Below are 20,096 nucleotides of genomic sequence, written 5' to 3'. Positions count from 1 at the left end.
CTCCTCTGCATCCCTTTTGAACTGGCATTAGCCAGGTCTCAATCACTACTATACTCTTATGACCTGGCTATATGGCATAGAATGCTTTAAAGGGGCTTCTTTTCAACTTCAGGTGGTAAGGAGAGAAAAGGGACAAGAAAAAAGGGGAAAAGGGACATAAAGTTAAAACTAATTTGCAAAAGCTATCAGATCCTAAACAAATAACATACATAGAAAAGCCTGATACAATTTAGGAAACAGTATTTAATTTTTAAAAAAAGTACCAAATGCCTCTGGAAGTGAACATCAATTCGCTAACATTGTTTATGCTACACAATCTGAAGAGTTTCAAGTCTTGTTTTGCAAGCACCCTATAGTCATTTAGTATTCTGTCTTCCTCTGATCTTAAAGAGACTGCTACAAGCTGAAACATAAGCAGAAATGTTTTACAATTTTGTAGAAGTCTGTTTTACAAAATTCAGTCAAGAAATTTACTATTTGTTAACATATTTTAGCTAAAGTTTTGTAATTAACTCAAATTGGTATTAAAGAAGTTAAATTTCTCCAGTACCACAAATCTAGGTTTTCACACAGATTACATATGGTATACATGTAGCACAGAGCAAACCCACTCTTATTTAAGGCCAGAAAGACAAAAGCAGACTATTCAGAATGCAGACTTCCTTTTGCATTGATACAGCCCCAAATATGCCCCAACAGCTCCACCCTTTAGGGAGCTGCAGAAAAAGAAATTTTGGAAGACTGGTCCCTTAGGCACTCAGCTTCAAGGTCAGAATACAAAATTTATTTTGAAACAGCTACCATGTTGATATAATTGCTTTATCAAATATTCCATGCACAAAATTAAAAAATTATCAGGAAAAACTGACTGTATTCTACACATGCTTCCTACTTGTATGTAAAAAAGTGAAATGGCTGTTTTCCACAGTTTATGCCCAAAATTATAAAAATAGTTTAGGTTAATTTATAACCTAAACTTCTAGAACTTGAGTTAAGGAGAAATGTGTGACAACGCTATCATATAATCATAATTAATACACAAAGCACATTCTGAATCTTCTTTGTAAGATATGAAACCAAACTATTTACAAGAACTGTTTTTCTCTGCCCCTTCAGCAAAGAGCAATGTAGCACCAAATAGTTCTGATAAACGATGTGATCTTTCTTCAGTCTCCCCTTCCTAATTGTTTGCAATACTCAGAGCACTACTTTGAAATCTGCCTGTGCTTCAGCTACTCAAGTTTGCATTTCTAACATAGCCATACTACTCTTTACTTCTAATAACGGACATATCTAACTCTGAGATAGTTCATTGTGCCACACACAGTAGTAAACAATTATTCAGATTTAAAAGTGTTATTTTGTACTAACACTGCACATAAATTGCAGATAAAAACATGAACTGAAAAATTCTTTTAGGAAGGGAAATAAAATTCTTTGGTGAGCATAGAGACAATACATGGAATCTGTTTCTTTGCATTAAAATCTTGTCGAGTTGAGCAGGACTCATACTCTGCCACTTTGCGATTTACACGAGTTAGAATCTGCATGAGTTCAAGCTTCCTTGCATGTTCCTTCAGCATTTTACACAGTGACTGAATAAACCAGGAGCCTTCAGCTGAATTCCTCCAGGAGTAATAGCCTGTGGAAGAGAGCAATGTCAAAGTGATCAGATGTAGCAGCCTTTGATACAGGACAGGTTAGCAATTAGGGGAACAACGCATTGTTTCCAACAGCAATCAATAAAAACTCAAAACCACCAACAAATAAAATTTAGGTTCTTCAAATTTCAACTCAAAAGATTTTTCTAATCCTCTCATGTTTTATAATCTAAGAAAACTTTAAGTAGGTAGAAAATCAAAAGGCAGGAAAACTATTTTCTGCTGCAACAATCTTAGCCATTGATCACTTACTACTTCACAGAGTACATGAACACAAAGGAGAGGTGACAGTACAGATGGAGCCAAGATGCAAAATGGATTTCAGTGTCACTGTCTTCAGGACTATGTGCATGAATTAAAGACTGAAACCTACTTCTGCTAACTGGTAATGTAAAGGGCATACCAAAGGCTCTGCCTCTACTGATTTTGCTTAAGGATGCAATGTAAATAGAGATGATATGCAAATAATATGCTGGTGTTTATCATCCACTTCTGGACATCTGATTGCTTTGTTTTCTCAGAATAATACCTTTTCCTCATGCTGTAAATTATTTGTACAACCCTGATTAACTCAATTTCCAGCATATGAATATTTGAGGATTTGCTAAGGAGAAAGATGTATACTCAGGGTTTGGTGGGGGTTTTGTAGGAACTGAGAGTAGCAACTACCTCAAAAAGAAATCAAATCAGTGTAGAAAAAGTGATTGACAGAAGAAAATCCATATTTCCATGAAAGAGTGTATTGGGTCTGTCTGAGCTGGAGTTCATTTCCCCACAGCAGCCCTCACAGTGCTGTGCTTTGCACTGGTAGCTAGAAAGTGTTGATAACACAACACGGTTTTGGTTACTGCTGAACAGCGCTGGCACAGCATCAGCACTGTCTCCCCAACATCCCCCCTGCCCCCTCATTAAGATTGGGGTGGACAAAATCTTGAGAAAGGACACAACTAGTACAGCTGACCCAAACTGAGCGAAGGGATATCCCATACTAGTGAAATCACCCACTGACTGGATACAACTAAATATTTTAATTTTTAGCATCAATAGAGGCTCACATATAGACACAATCTCTCACCTGGAGCTGTAGAATATGCATACAGAAAGTCTGCTTCTACAGGTATTTTTTGACACATTGTTTCTTCTGACCCACTGTCTGTCTCAATACCGCAATCTAATTCGGTCCCCCTACAAGCCTATTTGGCGGAAGAAGAATGGAAAATAAAATTAAAAATAAAGAAAATAAAGGCAGGGATCATGATCAGAATATTGATTTTTTTTTTCAGGTTTTCAGATGATAATATTCTGACTAAAAAACTGCAAAAATAAAAAGAATTTATATGTCACATTTCCATTAGACTGACTCAGAAGAAAAGTAGCTAGCATTTATTTAAATCAACTACACATTTTAGATAAGATAGATATTCATTCAAAATTATATTCAGAAACTCTTTAAAATATTGGCTAAGTTTTTACTTAATCCATAGAATCAAGATAATGCAATCTCATCTATTATGAATACTGCCTACCTAATAGGGCAGATTGTGCCACTTTTAGATCCAAAAAGAATCTTATTCCAAAAGTAATTCCATTTAAATCAATTTTAGAAAGAATTAACTTTTTTGCACTAATAATTAGTGAGAAATGGTATTTTTTTAAGTATCTGACTGATTTGATGATAATTGTTCAGCTGTACATCACCTGAATGAAAAAGAGCTTGGGTTTTCCTGCTAAACTTCGGCACCTGTCACCTCTGAAAAGGCTTGTTAGTGCTTTCAGTTCAAGAGGGCCATCTGTACCATAGATTAGTCCTTCATCACCATGGCTTAGCAACACACAAACAAAACTGCTTCGCTTGCTGTGATCTTCTTCAGAAACTTGAAAGAAAAAAGAGAATTACCTTAACTTCCCGCATTCCCTAAAAGTTTTGATCATTTGATCCTTCCTATGTGACAGAAGTCTTTAAGAACTAATTCCCACTTTTAGAAACATCCAACCAGTTTTCACTTCTGAACAAAATAAGTCTGCCTACTTTGCTTATGGAGGTTGGACACAGAAAACCCCAAATTAAAGGCCAACCCTACCCATTCTAAGACGTGGTCACAGAACTAGGCCAGGAATACCATGAGGAAACAAAGAGAGTGTTTCGAAGACAAACCTCACTCATTCAGTAATGGTCGGTCTTGTGATCTGCGATGGGATCGATGGAAAATTCTGAGTTTTGGGAAAGGATGGAGAAGTCCTATATCTCCTTCCAACTGGAGATGCTTCAACTGCTTGGATTACATGGGAATTGAATGCAGCACGGAAGTTGCTGCTGCTGCAGGGACCTAGGTACTGGCAGTACCCCTCTCCTCTCACTTTTGACCTGTAGTGAGGTCTAGAACGATTTTTCAAGCTCTTTAAGTAAAAAATTAAGACATTTAAGCTTGATATAAAGTGTCTGTAGATTTATATCTTTTTTCCCTTTCATCTTGTGGTAGACAAAGAGCATAAAATAGATATTCTCCAATGTCTTTTGTTGCCTGACTTTGTGGGAATTGTACTTGAGGGCCAAGATGATTCTTTTGAATTTATGAAAAGATACAAATGTGATTTAAAAGAAAGGATCCAAAAGGAACTCTGAGTGGTAACTCAATAAGATGCAAGAGTTTGTACATGAAAAATGTAACAGTCTGTACAGCTGAAGTCTTACTGTTTATTGCTTACCAAAACACTGAATCTCTGTTCTGGAAAAAATGAACTATTTATATTTTTCTCAAGTGATGCACACTCAGGCATTTCTACAATCTATGGACAAACACTGCATTTAGAAGAGTCACACTTTCAGCTACTGTCAATAGACTGGTTGCAACTATACTAACAACTTAACCATGCCTGGGAACATTCTCTGGCATAAACATTAACAGGCACCAAAGAACCTACATCTATGTTAATAAACATTTCCATTAAAAAAAACCAAAAAACCAAGACCAGGATTGCTGCAAGCTAACTGGCTGTTGGGAATAATCACTGGATCACTTTTACTGTTGAATTGTGACCCGAAATAGTCTGGGAAAGCACTAGTAGGCATGAGTCACAGTCACAGCAGAGAACTTTCCAACAGTTAACAGAATAGGTTGTGTTCCAGGGCTACCAATACCTCCAGGTACCATTTAATTTAAGGGTCTAGATGTCCAAACAAAGCAGGATTAACACAGTAGTATAAAACTCTCACTTGGGAGAAGGGTGTTTTGTTTCACAAGTAAACAAAACTTGAGTTGTTTCTCTAGAAGACTAATTCACTCCACACACCTGCAGTTCTGGTCCCTTGATCAGAACCTCTCTTGGGCCACACCGCTAAGCATGTAGCACCGACCCCCTCTACCCAATCAAGCAGGTTTCTTTCCAACTCACAGAGCTTCAGTGATCCCAGGGTCAGAATATAAATCAGTCTGCATTTAAGGTTCAGCCTTTTTTCCAGCCTTCTTTAGAAGACGAGATAGGATATGGAGACAACAGTCATGGCACAAAAGATGGAGAGACAGCAAAGATGAATAAACATAGAAACTATGATGTACATGTCATCCTAGCAATAAATCACTGGAAGGTGTGAAATGTCATCTAAAGGAACAATGGAAGAAGAGATGTGAGGGCTAGAGATGTATTTGGAAACAGTTGTTGATTTAATACACACACTGAACATATTATTACTTACCTTTTTTCAATAGATTAAAAATGTCCTCACATGAAAGATCATTGTTGATCTTTATTTTATATCCCAACTTCATAAAAACCTCTCTGACACTTGCAGCATCCGCATCTGTACCTGAACGGGGTAGCATCCCTATACATAAAAGAAATGTGTTATTTTTTTATATGATACAGATGGCATGGTCTGATTGAGCCAAATTCTTTTCTCACTTATACGGTATCAGTCTGAAATATTCTATTATTCCAGATCCACTCAAACAGAAAAAACGTACTGTTACACATGCACACCATTTCCCACTCTCTGTACCTGTATTGTAGATTTATCTAGATCTTATTTTTATATCTACCTATCTATGTAAGGACATAAAAAGAATTTTATTTGCAAAATAGAATTCATGACTTAAAGGTAAAGCAGACTTGTACTGCCTATCAATTTTTCTCCCTGTTACTGCTATACCCTAATGTGTTCCCTCTCGGCACATTTGGAAGAATGCACCGAAATGAATCATACCCATTCAAACGACCTAATTTTTTAGTGCAATCAAAATTGGTCTGCATATTTAGTTTTGAAGAATAACACATGGCACTAATTTATCTAAATTAAGGAAAAAAATTAAAAACTTGAAAGTAGTACCAGTACGTCTGTGGAAGTTCTTATTGTTTATTATTATACATTCCCCCATTTCTGGATAATCCATTCTGTAACTGTAGTCTGGCAGAATTCCAGAGTCCATAGACTTGCTAGCAGGTAGGTTCTTTCTGCACAGACACCAGACAAAATGGAGGCGTTAATTCCTGATCTCTCAATTTTCAAAATAGTAACCACAGGTTATTGTAGCAAACCCAATGAAACTGGTAACGTTTGCTACTTTTTCGCTAGAAGTTCCCTCAGCAAGTTTGCTGATGACACCAAGATGAGTCGGTGTGGTTGATACCCTAGAGGGAAGGGATGTCAACTAGGCTTAAGAGGCGGGCCTGTGCCAACCTCATGAAGTTCAACAAAGCCCAGTGCAAGATCCTGCACCTGGGTCGGGGCAATCCCAAACATGGATACAGGCTGAATAATGAGCGGACTGAGAGCAGCCCTGAGGAGAACTGGGAGGTACTAGTAAAAGAAAAACTGAATGAGCTATCAGTGTGCACTTGCAACCCAGAAAGCAAATTGCACTATTGGCTGCATCAAAAGGAGAGTGGACAGCAGGTCAAGGGAGGTAATTCTGCCCCTCTGCTGTGCTCTGGTGATACTCTATCTGGAGCACTGCATCCAGCTCTGGGGTCCCCAGAATAAGAAGGACATGGACCTGTTGGACTGAATCCACAGGAATCCATGATGAAGATGACTGGGGGGCTGGAGTACCTCTCCTAGGATAGGCTGAGAGAGGTAGGGTTGTTCAGCCTGGAGAGGAGAAGGCTCTGGGGAGACCTTTTAGTGGCCTTTCAGTACCTAAAGGGGGCTACGGGAAAGACAGGAGGGGCTTCTGACAAGGACGAGTAGTCATAAAACAAAGGGGAATGGCTTTAAACTGAAAGAGAGTAAGTTTAGACTAGATATTAGGAAAAAATTCTTTACTGTGAGAGTGGTGAGGCACTGCAACAGGTGGCCCAGAGAAGTTGCACATGCCCTACCTCTGAAAGTGTTCAAAGCCAGGTTGGATGGAGCTTTAAGCAACCTGGTCTAGTGAAAGGTGTCCCTGCCCATGCCAGAAAGGTTGGAACTAGAGGATTTTTAAGGTCACTTCCAACTCAAATCAGCCTATGATTCTAAGTTACACCTGTGAAATCAGTTGGTAGATTTAAGTGAAGACTATACTTGCCCAGAGGTTAAAATGAATGAAACTGCTTTGTACAGTTATGCTCCCAAATAAAACTTTTGTTTCGGTTAAAATGTGCACATACACAATGAATTTTAATAAAAAAGTGAAGTGTCATCTGTATTTGTAGTAGCCTTCTATGCAACCTGTAACAAGCTTAAAATTTAGAATCAAGGAAGAACTGTGTTAAAATTATAATGCCTTTGCACAGGAGAATATGAAAACTTATGCCAGCTATTATATCAACAAGGAAGCAGTTGGGTTTTCTTACTATCATGTTTTGAAAGCCATGTACCTGGAGCCAAGGTTAGCTCTGAGCACGCAAATCTGTTCTAAATTCTAACCGAAAGTCATATTACCATTGAATTTTCAAAAGTAAACATTCAAAACCTAGAAAGATGTGGCAGATATGTGCTCCTTTTCTGCTTCAGCAATAGCCACCAGTAGTAGTCATGATGGCTGCATCTGGATGAAGTTGGACTTTGGGGAGACAGATAACACAATAGCTAAGGGCCACAAATCTTCCTCAACATCTAAGGGCTAGCTGAGCATGCACCATCCCAAAACATGGCTGGTATGCAAACACAACTGTAAGTCAATTATCTTACTCCATATATAGCATAAAGCCCAGGGCCCCCTGAGCTCTCCTGCATGGCAGTGGGTTGCACACCAGAATCTCCCCTTGAACAGGGATGCCTCTCAAGATTACTCCTTGAGGCTGAGAGATTCCTTGCTGCAATAGATTCTTGGTAAGTAATTGATAGCATGCTAAACTTTAAAAGTCTCAATTGAGCACATGGGTAAGTGGTTACAAGACTGGGGGCCTATCATACTGTATTTTACAAATAAAAAGTCTGTAATACTCTTAAACCTGATTTTCATTGAAATAGTAAAAAGAATGACTTCAGAACCAGATTAATTTCCCAAAGAGAGCATAATCTGATGACAGTGCTAGAGCAGTGTAACAACCAGCTGGCATCAGGAAGAACAGGCCTGCGTTTCCTCCCTTCGACCCCATAAGTTCTTCTTGCACTTCTGCTTCCACACACACAGCCCCTACAGCAGGTCAGCTCAACCAGCTGGACTGTCTGCCACAGGTTCAGGTCAGCTCTAAAAGCAGTTCAAGGAAAGGGTGAACATTTAGTCTAGGGTGAGACACAGATGTCTCTTTTCAAGAAGAGCTAACCACTTCATAATCCTGTTAAGCCCAGTCTAGCTGCACCTCAAGTATTTTGCTTTTTAGTTCTTTGTACATGCATGTGGCCTGTTCTGTCAGACACTGTACATTTTCGAAGTCAGTACAACTCTAATAGTTGTTTATTATTATAACAATTTACCATAATTGAAACTTTTCTTCTTAGCATTATTTCTTGTATGGCTCTCGCCTTCAGTTACAGCACAAGATTCTTCAAGACTTAAAGACTTAAACCAAAAGTATCTCACTTACCCTTTGAAACCTGGAATAGATTTTGCATCTGTCAGATCTGCCCCCAAATGTGGTCCATCTCCAATGTCTGCCATTATGGCTTTCAATTATCAGCTTGAAAATGTAAGAAAATAGAAATGTTATGACAATTCACTGAATAACTTTAGCCTAGAAGTATTAGCAGACAAAAAAATAGCATCTCGGAGTAATTCCTACATATTTTATCTTTGAAAGGAGAACGTGAAATATTTTTCTAAATTATTGCATTGTAAAAGAACTCGGGGAAAAAGTCAGACCAAATCATTGAAAAGGCCTACAAAAAGCAGGTTAAGAGACAATCAAATTAAAAACAATCTTTAAAATATTGCAATGTTCCTACATGCACTAGAAATTGAGAACCAAAAATCAAGCAGTACAAATTACTGGATATGTGCAAAAATTAACACAGAAGATTAGATTTTGGGTCATAGTATTTTGAGAAATTAGTAATTTCTCTGCATTCTGTTTGAAATGAAACATCACTGCATCCCATTCTAGTTGGTGTATGTGAAGGCAATTGCAATATAAATTACATAAACCCACAACAATATAACTTCAAATAGTTGATGAAATGAACCCTATGCTGTGGACTGCTATTTACTTTTATTAGAACACAAGACAATAAATTATGATGGATACCAAGCCAGAAATCAATTTAAAAGCATTAAACCTCCCCCACAATTACTCTGTGTGTATTCATGGAACACATTACCAAAAGTTACCTTAAGCCCAAGTTTTGTAAAACAATTAACCATCATAAATTTAAATCACCAGATAGGACAAAGTGATAAATGCTTAGAAGTGCTTAGACCTCAAGAAACAAACAAGGCACTAAAATGCAAGAATTTAACAAGAACCGACTTAGCAGATATATTTATTGTTAAGAGAAATGCATAAACAACCAGATCAAGTAGTAAGGTTTGCTGGTCAGATATGATGAAGATTCTTATTTAAGGCTTAAGTTCTTTGGTGGCAAACTATATTTGCCATCTTACATCATCATAGTATTATTATATTAAGTCTCAACTTCGTATCTACAGAACATCAGAAACATCCATTTTCTGTGGCAACCATTACTGATGCATCAGAAGCACTAATCTGGTTATGTATAACTTTCTGTCTTTCCTTGTTTCTTAAGAAGACATCTACTTACGTTTTTAGTGACTTCAAAAGACCTTCAGGGTTACTCTGAATACTATTTCTTTGTATATTGGAGCACTGATGTAATTAAGAAATCTTCCTCACCAAATTATTCCAGACTTGAGAACTGTATTATGTAATGCAGCAAACAGGAAATTTCCTGAAAACCAAATTGCACAAGTATTAAATGAGCTCAGTATTTTAGAAATAAAATGTCTAAAATACATTCTAGAAATTTAGAAATTTACTTTAAAGACAGTATCGTGGGGCAAGAACTAAAGCAACAGTGATAAACTTGACTGCATAGCACCATGATCTGGATTCATTCATCCTAACGTCAAAGTCTAATTCATTAAAAGTTCCCTATGAGGAAAAAAGACAAGCAATTCCAAAGGTTACCTATGACCTGTGGCCTGACAGTGATCCAACCCTACGCCTTATAACTGTGCACTGCCAATAAAGTCTAGTTTACAGTGACAACTGGTGTGTCCACGCAGCTCTAACTGAAGAGTAGAGCTTCTGATCCCCGGGAAGCAGAAAGAATGGCTTCCATTGACAAGAACACTAGAGTTCCCCTGCTCCTGCACAGCCCAGCTTCCAGGATTTTCTCTGCTTCTTTCAACCCTCTCCCTACCACAATCATCCTTGGCTTTGGTTTCCAGCTTTCCTGAGGTCTCAGTCTGAAACTTTTGAGCAAAATTTTATTTGTAGGAAAACATCCAACCAGATTGACCCACAATTCTGATGCAACTCAATGCTGTTCGTTCTTCTGGAGAAGCACTATGTGCAAAAGCACAACCCAAACCCTTCACTATGAATGGGATTAATAGGAGAGACAAGGAAAAGGTTTATTTCCTTCCTCACTCGTTCTTTGTCTACCAACAGTAATAAACAACTACACCACATAAAAAAGCACAGCATCATGTACCATCTCTATCATCGAAACTTGCCAGCAGGTGTACTGACGGCAGTGTAGCCATGTCAGCACAGAAATCAACTTCTGCTAAAACCCCAGGTGTTTATCCCAGCTTTTTGATACTGTGAAGATCTGCAAGTACACGAAGCACAGGGTGTAAACTAGTAAATGTGTGCCTACATGAGCTGTGGCCAGCTCCTCTCCATCATATGAGCCAGCCTGGGCTACCAAGAGCTACTTGGAGAAAGACTCACCCAAAGTATATGGCAAGCTAAGAGCTCTGGCCAACAGATCAGATCTTGCAATCATTAGGTAGGGTAAGTGGATCACTAGGCTGTCTTGAGTTCACATCAGGTGTGCTCCAACCAAAATGCTACATCCCTTTAGGGACTGGTTTTAGTAAGCTGGTTTAGTAATGGTGAGAACACCACTGGTGAACAGCAGCAGACTTAAGTAAGCAAACTGGAGACCTAACTGGCTGCAAGCACTGAGTGCTTCTACAACATAAATGATAAAGCATGCTGCAAACACTAAGAGAGATCTTCAACATTTAATTGACCTTAAATTATGACTAAAACTGCTGTAATTGATCCAATGCCAAAGAAACAATGAAATTGGAAAAAGTAGCTAGCAAAACCTACAATTACAACAAACTATAGTACTTTGTTTCTGAAAAATGTAAAACACATTTTGTAATACCATATCATAAAAACATTTCTTATTTAAGCCTCTGCAAGCCTAGCTCGCAGTCTACAGTTTCAATTGTTTAATGAAGTGTTAGAGCTCACTGCATTCTACTTCATCACAACTGGAGCTTGTCTAAGAGACTTTACAGAAGTTAGAGAGATTGTCTAGAAAGGCTGGTTAGAACACGTTAGGTATTGAAATTCTCACGCTTTATCTTCAGAACAGAATCTGTAACTCACCTTTAATATTCATCAATTTCTGAGCACCTTAAGGCACCAAGTCATCTGCACTTGTTTAAAGAACAAAAGACATCCACAAGGAGGTATCTCTTGTTGCTAGGCACTCAAAAGCACGTTTTAACCAGCAGCATGTTTTCTGCTCTAAAGCACTGGTCAGGGTAACAGCAGTGCTCTCTGGAGGATGATGCTGATTCTAACAGACTAAGAATTGCCTCATCTTGGTTTAGGTAATGCAGTGATGCCATGCTCTTTCAAGCAGAATACACATTTCCCTGTGGAGGATGATCTCATCCTATTAGGGATGAAGGGGGTGGGGGAAGGGGTGAGGGGAGTAGGAATCATGACAGTGCATTAAGAATTTGATGAAAAAATGTTATTCTTCTCCTTGATACTATTTTCTGTTATGTAAGACGAACTTTCAACTGTAAGGAAACGCAAAAACAAGTAGCTGAAAAGAGCAACAGCATTTTTGTAATCCAGCAGAATATATTCTGTAGGTTTTAGGAAGTTTATTTTCCAATACTTTATCTAAAAAAAATACAGGTTGTTAAAAATGCTATGACACAGAGACAATGAATATAAAGATGATGCTGCAATGATCTTTACAGGTACTAAGTAGTAAAAAACGAAGTGGTTCAAAAAGGTCCAAAGCTACGCTTAGCAAGCTAACAAAAAACGACCAATGTCTCTCTGTATAGCAATAAGGGAAAAAATATTTTTCCTCCCAGAAATGCAGTTGTTACAATGCTTTTCTTTTGATAGGAAAATTATATATAAAACAATTTTTTACTCCCTTCCAGCCTGGATTTACTTATTCTTCCTGGACCTAATGAAAAGAAATTCACATCATCATGTGTCACCACCGCCGTACAAACCATCAGGTTTCTTTTTAAAGATATTTATTTGAAATGAGAACCAAAAAGACAAATGAATGACACAGTGATAAAAATAATACCAAAGCTTCTCAGATACAGAAGGAAGCAAATAACTGCATTGCAAACAAGGAGAGACAAGACAACACACCTTGAGTATATATCTGCTGCTATAAAGCAATGATTGTAGCAGTATTAAAACACATGTCCAAACCAGACATCAGCATTGTAAAACATGTCCTTAAAGATTACAAAAGGGCAGTTTTCCACCTCACATGACTGCAAGAGAAAATGTCAAGCATTCAAAGAAGATATTTTATGTACAGAAACATATATATGGCATATTGCGATAATTTGCATGCAGACATGCAATTAAAACGCTTCCATTCTACAATGTACAATGCTAAACAATAATTATCTGATTAATAACATAAGGAAAAAATAGAAGCTGACTATATGAAAAACTGAAAAACATTTGAAATATACCATTATATTTTCCATATGACAATATCCCCCTACTAAATACTGCTACCACTGATGGAAGCATGCCAATTCTGTGACAGCCTTGCCCATTACTTCTGGTCTGGATGTGGTAGTTGGAAAGCCCAGACACCGGGCCAGCACTCTGATCTTCCAAAAGCAAACAGACTTCTAGTCAGTCAGCATTAAGATGCAAAATTAGCAAGAGCTGAAATTATTCCGGGTGTAGATGGGACCCTTGCTTATTAATTCACCAATACCAATTAAAACACATCACCAATGCAATAAGCAATAGCCTTATCGGCCTCCTTAACATCAACGGCATGATGTGTTAGTTTGAAACCTACCACCTGACAGGCGGATAATTGAAGGAGAGAACTATGAGTCAAAGGGTAAAAAGACTAGATTAGAAAAGGTTAGTCACAGTGTCTGTGAGAGTTTCAAACTAATTTCCTCCAGCACTGGCACGGCCGGTACACACGAGGTTTAACCCTCTTTTTTTGGTAGATCCAGATGCAGATTCTGACCCTGCGCTTCCGGTTAGTTAATGGTCCACCGGGGGGGACACCAGAGAGCAGCTTAAAGTGCTTTCTTTTTTTCTTTCTCTTTTCTCCTATTTTTTGTTTGTTTGTTTGCTTGTTCGTTTGTTTCGGCAGCTTCTCCACAAAAGCAGAGCAAACTGTCTACCTTAAGCTTCCGGAAAACTCATAGCCGAGGTCCCGCGCCCTGCCCCGGGCAGTGGGAAGCGGCGGGCGCCGGGAGAGCACCGCGGCCGCTCTGCCGCCTCTCCCGCGGGCAGGGCGGGACGGACCCCTGCCCGCAGCACTGCCGGACCCGCCGTGCCGGGAGCCCCGCGGGGCCCCGGGGCAGCGGCGAGGCGGCGCTCTGAGCCAGGCCCGCCCCCGGCGATACGCGACTGCCCTCCTGCCCCCGCAGCCGACCTCCTCTGGAGGAGATGCGGGCGGCCACGCGGAGCTGGAGAGCTACAGCCTGGTCTACCCCACCCCCCGCCGCTTTGTCTGGCCCCACCACCGCCGCGCCCGCATCCCTGCCGCTGCCAGCACCCACCGCCTCTGCCGCCCGCCCACTCTCGGCGCTGCGCTCCAACCTGCCTTCCCCTGCGCTCGGCTGGGCTGCGCTGAGCACGGCTCGGCGCCGAGGGAACCCCGCGGCCGCGGGCCCGCCCGGCGCTGGCTCCTCCCCGCGCAGGGCGGGCAGGCCGCCCCAATGGCGGCAGCGAGCGGCGGGGGAGGTGAGTCGGTGCCGGCGGGGAGCGGCCTCGGGGGGTCGAGGAAGGCGGTCTCGACGTGCGGGGCGGCTCCCGGAGCCGAGGGGAGGCGGTGCGAGGCCAGGATGAGCCAAGGGGCTGCAGGTCCGGGCCCCACGGTGCGCTCCGGGACACCCTCCGGTCGGACGCTGAACCGCCGTGCCCTGCGGGGTCTGAGCGCTGAGCCGGGAACTGCTGCACTCGCTGCTCTTCGGTTTGAGTGGTGTCACCTAAACCCCGTTAGGTTTGGCCTGTTGTTTCAGTTCCTCTGCCTGCTGAGAGAAATGAGGCATTCTGGTACATTTGCACCATGCTGGTGTGGCCTCATCTTGAATACTATGTGCAGTTTTGGGCAGCAGAATATAAGAAAGATATTGAGCTGTTAGCGTCCAAAGGAGGGCAACGAAGATTGTGAAGGGCCTTGAGGGGAAGTCATAGGAGGAGCCGCTGAGGTCACTTGGTCTGTTCAGCCTCATCTGAACAGATGGAAAAGATTTCTCACCCAGAGGGTGGTTGGGCACTGGAACAGGCTTCCCAGGGAAGTGGTCACAGCACCAAGCCCGACAAAGTTCAAGAAGTATTTAGATGATACTCTCAGGCACGTGGTGTCATTCTTGTGTCTGGTCCTGTGCAGGCTTAAGGGTTGGATGTGATGATTCTTAGGGGCTTCTTCGAACACAATATTCTGTGATTCTGACAGAATGGTGGTTTGTTAAGTCAGTAATCTGTGGGGACGATTACCAAACAAGCAGCCACCTTCCAGACCTTGGCGTGTGAGATCCCCACGGCTGTGCTGGCCTGTACCGCAGCAGAACCTGCCCCTTGGGTGAGGTTATTGCCCACCATGCACAGTCAGAGCCTCAGGCTTATAAAACCAACAGAGAGGTACACTCTGAATGTCCCTGCCTGCCTGCTGATCTGCCTTGCACAACAGCTCTCTAAAGCTGAGGGCTGGTTTTGGCTTCACTATCAACTTTCAGGTCAGTTAGTTTCATATTTGTACAATGACCTTCTATAGCAGACGTCAGAGTAAGATAACATTGGAAACTACATATTCCAGCTTCTCACAACAGATACTAACCTACTTTTTGAGGTCTTATATACCTGGTCTAAAATACTGAGTTTTGCACAGAAGTCCTCAAACCTTAATTTGAGGAACAGATTGCCCAGAGAGATTGTGGAGTCACCCTCACTGAAGATATTCAAGAACCATCTGGATGCAATCCTGTGCTTAACTGGAGGGGTTGGACCAGATGACCCACTGTAGTCCCTTCCAACCTGACCCATTCTCTGATTCTGTGATTGTACAGGCCACTTCCTCTCTTAGGAGGGCAAGATGAAAATTTGGAGCTCCTTGTTGTTGTTGAGGGAAGATGAGTAGTGTTTGTCGGTATGCCGCAGGTCAGCTCAACATAAGGATAACTCAGCTAATTTTCACTAACATTAAGAAATTTGACAATAGAGGCATCATTATTTATTATGTTCTTCTAAGGCTGGAATCAGTAGCTGGGAGAAAATCTCATGGATTTATTTGTGTCAAGGACCATGAATTCTGCCATAGAGCTATGTTGCATGATACATACTGGCCAGGAAACAACTGTAATTACGTTATTTTGAGTAGCAATTGATTTGCATGTCTCAGCTTCAGTTCTCAGCAGGTGTGGATAGTGTGTTTTATCATAATCATTACAGATTTTTGAACATTTTTTTTAAACATTTTTAAAACCATTTCAGAAATCCCTCATGCTACAGGGGAAAGAGAAACATAGATGTGTGATTTCATCATATGTGTCCCTACATTTTAGTAAAAAAAAAAATAAAATACAACCACCAAACAAAAAAAATCTCAAACCAACCATATAACCTGATATAAAAATCCAGGATGTCAACTGTGCTCAGCAGTAACCAGACGAGTAGTCCTCCATCAAACAGAGAAACTGAAATAGCAAGTTCTTCAAGTCATCTCTCAGGAGACATTTTCCCAGGCTCTCCATCCTGCTCAGTCAATAACACTGAAGTCCAAACATGTTGGGGACAAAATTTCTTTCTGTCAAGTAAAACAAAAATAAGTACTCCCCTTACTTTTGGTGGGATAGAAGAGAGGAAGATGAAGCGTGAATTCCCCAGTGAATTCAGAAGGTTAGTCTGTAAGTGTAAATTGTACATGCTCTAAATGGATGTGCTGTGTTATAGTTCACGCAGGAACCGAAGTTACCTTGAAAAGACTGACATGTTGGACTGCTGAGAATCTGAGAGTGTTTGGACTGCAAAGAACAGTGATAGGTTTAAGTTTTAAAGTAAGGGTCATCAACCTTCTCCCAGGTTCAGATATCCTCCCAGCTGTGTTTCTCCAAAAATACAGCCTAATATAACCAGAAACTTTAAAATGAATAGAGAACTACAGAAATTCTCTTTCACTTTCCTTTTTTAATGGTCACCTTGTGGGAAAGTGCTGATGTAGGGAATGTCCTCTGTACCCGTTAATTTACAACAGAGCCAACAACATGAAAATGAAATGAGGGTTTTGCTAGCAATTCTGAGAAATGCTGATTGCTGTCTGTAATTTAACTTTTCATTCCCCAGGAAGAAACTAATTGCACAAAAAGGGAGTGGAGGAAGTGCATAGGTCAGAAGACTGACAAAATCTATAGAGATAATATTTTTGACCCCTATTAGAGAAAAAACATTCTGTTATTAAGACTTGATACAGGCACTAAACTATCAAAACACAGGCAGGCTTAGAGGTACAGTGGGCAGAAATGTAAGTGTCCAGTAACTTTTGCTGTGGAAAACTTAGAGGGGGAATTCAGAGGATCTAAAATCTGGGCTTTGGGGCCTCACAAGAATACTTAAATACTTAAACTCACCTTGTGGATCCAGCTTGTTAAAGGTTTGAATACTTTTGAGTACAGTCAGTTTCATTTTTATCTTTCATTGCATCTGGTAGGCTGTTATGAGAACCAAGTGGTTATGCTGGGCAAAACAAAAAGATTCCCCTTCATGTTTGTTCCTTCTTGCCCCTCTTCCTCTGTTTCACTGTTTCTTAGCAATACTTTTCTCTGATTTGCAAGTGTTCAACTTACAGATATTTGTACATATGTGTGTTTGTGCTTTACTACACTACTCTGTAGCATTTGAATTGCTTTATGGAACTAGGAGTTTAAAGGTTACAAGATAAGCAAGTGTTACTGTAGGGTGCTATTTCTTGAAAAGGGATAAGGTCTTGAGACTGGGAGAAAGTACATGAGATTTTAAAGCAGGTGAACATATCACTGATCAATAGCAAAGGTCAGCAGTGGAGAATGGAGCCCTCATTTTAGATTTCAGTTCTTTTACTTTAAGACATAGAGCTCAGAGCTAGAGTCACTGAAATCTTAATTCTTCTGAGGAACTCAAGTGCTGTACTACCCACACAAATTAATGATCTCATTTGTCTCCCCAACCATAAAGCAGAAATAATAGTATTTTTTCACTCATTACTGATGTTGTGTGGCTAGTTGGCAGAGTTTGTATACTTTTTGAGGAGGAATGTAATACCATTCTGTAGATAGAAAGGAAACTTCCTAGGCTTCCCCTTATTGTGATTTTTCTGTTGTGTTTATCTTTGATAGCATTAATATGAAGCTCTTGTACTTCCAAAACAGCGTAGATAGATTTAATTAAAATGAGTATTATAGCAAGGTTGGGTGTTGATTTGAATATCAGCTGCTCCCAGTTAATTGATAAATTACATTCAACAAAACAAGAATCAAAAGCAGTGATGATTAAAATTAAAATTGTCGTGCAAACAGAAATTAAAACTAATTTGACTATTTGTAATTGCTTTAGGAGAAATGAAGAGAAAATGGGAAGAAAGACTGAAGAAAGTGGAAGAACGAGCATCCTACTATGAAAGAAACCCTCTTCCTACAGTTTATAGACCAAGACTGTCCAAACCCTTTCAGCCATCTTCTGTTTGGAAAATATTTTCTCGACAGGCTGAAGCTTTTAATTATGTAAAAACCTGCAAAGAGGTATATTATGTGTTAGGTGAACTACTATATATGTACTTTCAAGGTTGAACATCACTTAAAATCTTGGTTGACAGTGAAGTCTTTATCAGATTGCAAGATCTTTTTTTTTCTTCCCAATCCTGAAACAGCAAGTTTAGGTTTTTTGTCTCTGTAGGAGATCATGTTGCACTGGAGGTATCTCCAGCTAGTACTTCCAGTACTGGAAGTACTAGCTCTAATTCTACCATACACATATCACATTGATATGTGATGTTAACATCTAACAGTAAAGTGCTTTTTGGTAACATTGTAGTGCTAGGTTTCTTCCCTCTGAAGATAAGCAAGCTGCCAGGGTTGGCAGGAGAAAGGGAAGGTAGTGAGAACTGAGCAGGAAGAAAGAGAAGGAAGAAAAAGAGAGAAACAGGAGACAGAGACAAAATAAAAACAATACAACTCTCCAGTGGCATCAGAGTAGCAAGTTCAGATGATAAGAAGTGTTGAACCAAATAAATATTATGCAAAAGTATCCTCTGCTTTCAGTTTAATACTTTTCAAATTGATTGCTCTTTTTAAAGAAAGTACTGTGTTTTTCTCCACGCTGTTTTAGGTGTTCAAGTAATCTTGGCAGCCTTTTTTCCAAAATGCACTCTTGCTGGCTTGGCAGTACTTTTTTGGGGGTTTTTGTTCTCAGATTTCTATTTTTTAATTTAAGTAACATAATGTCTGAAAAATATTTGCCATGAAGCCATGTGCTGCCATCATGTCCATGAGATGTCCGATCCTTTGAGAACATTGTTCCTCCTCCTGTTAGATGCACTTGCCACTGACCAGAAAAAAGAAGACTTTACAGAGAAAGCAGAGGTTATGTTCATGCACAGCAAAGAAATGCTTCAAAGTTTCACCTTTGTAACTTATATCAGAATGATGTTCTACATTAAAACCAGGTGCTACTTAGCTTGAAAAAGGATAAGTGATCTGCTTATAGTTCTCTAGTCTTTACTAGCCTTTGATTAATGTCAAATAGGAAGATTTTAAATGGTTCTATGCATGAAACTAAACCAAAAAACCTTCAATGTTTTTATTTAAAAAGGATGTTCATGTATTTGCTTTGGAAAAGAACACACAGAGTGGACAGAGGTTTTACCTTGTGACAACATATAAAGAGCTTTGGTTTTATTACACGTGAGTATGGGAAAAGGTGCCGCTGTATGTCGCTAAAAGATAGTAGTGTACTGGATGTCCTGTTACCTAGTAAGAGGTATGACTGGATAGCCATCCCCAGGAGCTGCCTGCTGCTCTGACTAGGACAGACCTGTAATGAGTTGCCTGAGGTTTCATCTTGGCCGTGGGAAAAATGATGTGGTTCCAAGTACTGACAATTTGATCATGTACTGAACTTTTTTCCCCATTTGGCTGTGTTACAATAAGACATCTAGTTATGAAGTAAAAGAAATCTGAGTCAATTTTTATATGAAAAGCCTGATTTTTTTTCTCAAATTGAAAATGAGATTATTTTTTAATTTAGTTAGACAAACTCTGTATAATCTCATTGTTCGTGTTTAAGACATATGTGTGATAACTTCATTTTTTTGCTGTAGTTTTCATAGTTCCTTAAATGCTCAACAGCCTAGAGTGTGCATTGTAAGACTTGTGGGGGCATGGGGAGAGGAATATTTTACAAAATTAAATTCTAGGCCAGACAAATAATCTTTGTTGATATTTGATGCTGAAGTTAGTTACAAATTTTTTCAAAGCACTATAGGGCTGCTACATTTTTTAATATGGGTGGTTGATTGAAAAATAAAAAAAAATATTTGGGACTTGTGGGATTCTTGTTTGCAACTGAAAAGCAAGTATAATGTTTATTGTGAGAGGT

The 20,096-nt window shown here is 39.8% G+C and overlaps 2 protein-coding genes across 8 annotated transcripts in view; one reads left to right on the top strand and one right to left on the bottom strand.

The window, feature by feature from the left end:
• Window positions 1-223: 223 nt before the first annotated feature.
• On the bottom strand, window positions 224-14,307 carry CASP3 (caspase 3). Of its 4 annotated transcripts, XM_039388738.1 has the most exons (9): window positions 14,030-14,307; window positions 12,633-12,760; window positions 9,781-9,927; window positions 8,610-8,702; window positions 5,986-6,110; window positions 5,356-5,484; window positions 3,360-3,535; window positions 2,737-2,854; window positions 224-1,642 (listed from the first exon to the last, which is right to left on the bottom strand). In XM_039388738.1, exons 4-9 carry the CDS (start codon window positions 8,681-8,683, stop codon window positions 1,416-1,418), a joined length of 849 nt encoding a protein of 282 aa, XP_039244672.1. In that variant the 5' UTR covers window positions 8,684-8,702; window positions 9,781-9,927; window positions 12,633-12,760; window positions 14,030-14,307; the 3' UTR covers window positions 224-1,415. The 4 variants fall into 4 exon arrangements, with proteins under 4 accessions (XP_039244672.1, XP_027591229.1, XP_027591230.1 ...); XM_027735428.2 differs by lacking the exon at window positions 12,633-12,760; XM_027735429.2 differs by lacking the exon at window positions 12,633-12,760 and having other exon boundaries at window positions 14,070-14,307.
• The window catches only part of PRIMPOL (primase and DNA directed polymerase), an 18,430-nt gene continuing 12,327 nt past the window's right edge, over window positions 13,994-20,096 (top strand). Inside the window, exons 1-3 of one of the 4 annotated variants that reach the window (XM_027735417.2) lie at window positions 13,994-14,213; window positions 18,057-18,241; window positions 19,311-19,402. In XM_027735417.2, the coding sequence (XP_027591218.1) occupies window positions 14,189-14,213; window positions 18,057-18,241; window positions 19,311-19,402 (302 nt within the window). In that variant the 5' untranslated portion in view covers window positions 13,994-14,188. Of the gene's footprint in view, window positions 14,214-18,056; window positions 18,242-19,310; window positions 19,403-20,096 lie in introns of those variants that run through there. The other 3 variants (XM_027735421.2, XM_039388735.1, XM_027735423.2) reach the window with 3 other exon arrangements.

The sequence above is a fragment of the Pipra filicauda genome, unplaced genomic scaffold (genome assembly GCF_003945595.2).
Source record: "Pipra filicauda isolate LSUMZ 115617 unplaced genomic scaffold, ASM394559v2 scaffold67_size6003252_pilon, whole genome shotgun sequence".
NCBI lineage: Eukaryota > Metazoa > Chordata > Aves > Passeriformes > Pipridae > Pipra > Pipra filicauda.
This window is presented reverse-complemented; position numbering and strand designations above follow the sequence as displayed.

Bases quoted from the DNA above. Each gene is read 5' to 3' on its own strand.
- CASP3 (XM_039388738.1), bottom strand. From the start codon at position 8,683: ATGGCAGACATTGGAGATGGACCACATTTGGGGGCAGATCTGACAGAT. The intron at 3,536-5,355 runs GTAAGTAATAAT...TTTTCTTTCAAG, and splicing joins TTTTAATCTATTGAAAAAAG to TTTCTGAAGAAGATCACAGC. The intron at 2,855-3,359 runs GTGATGTACAGC...TCCGCCAAATAG, and splicing joins CCAAGCTCTTTTTCATTCAG to GCTTGTAGGGGGACCGAATT.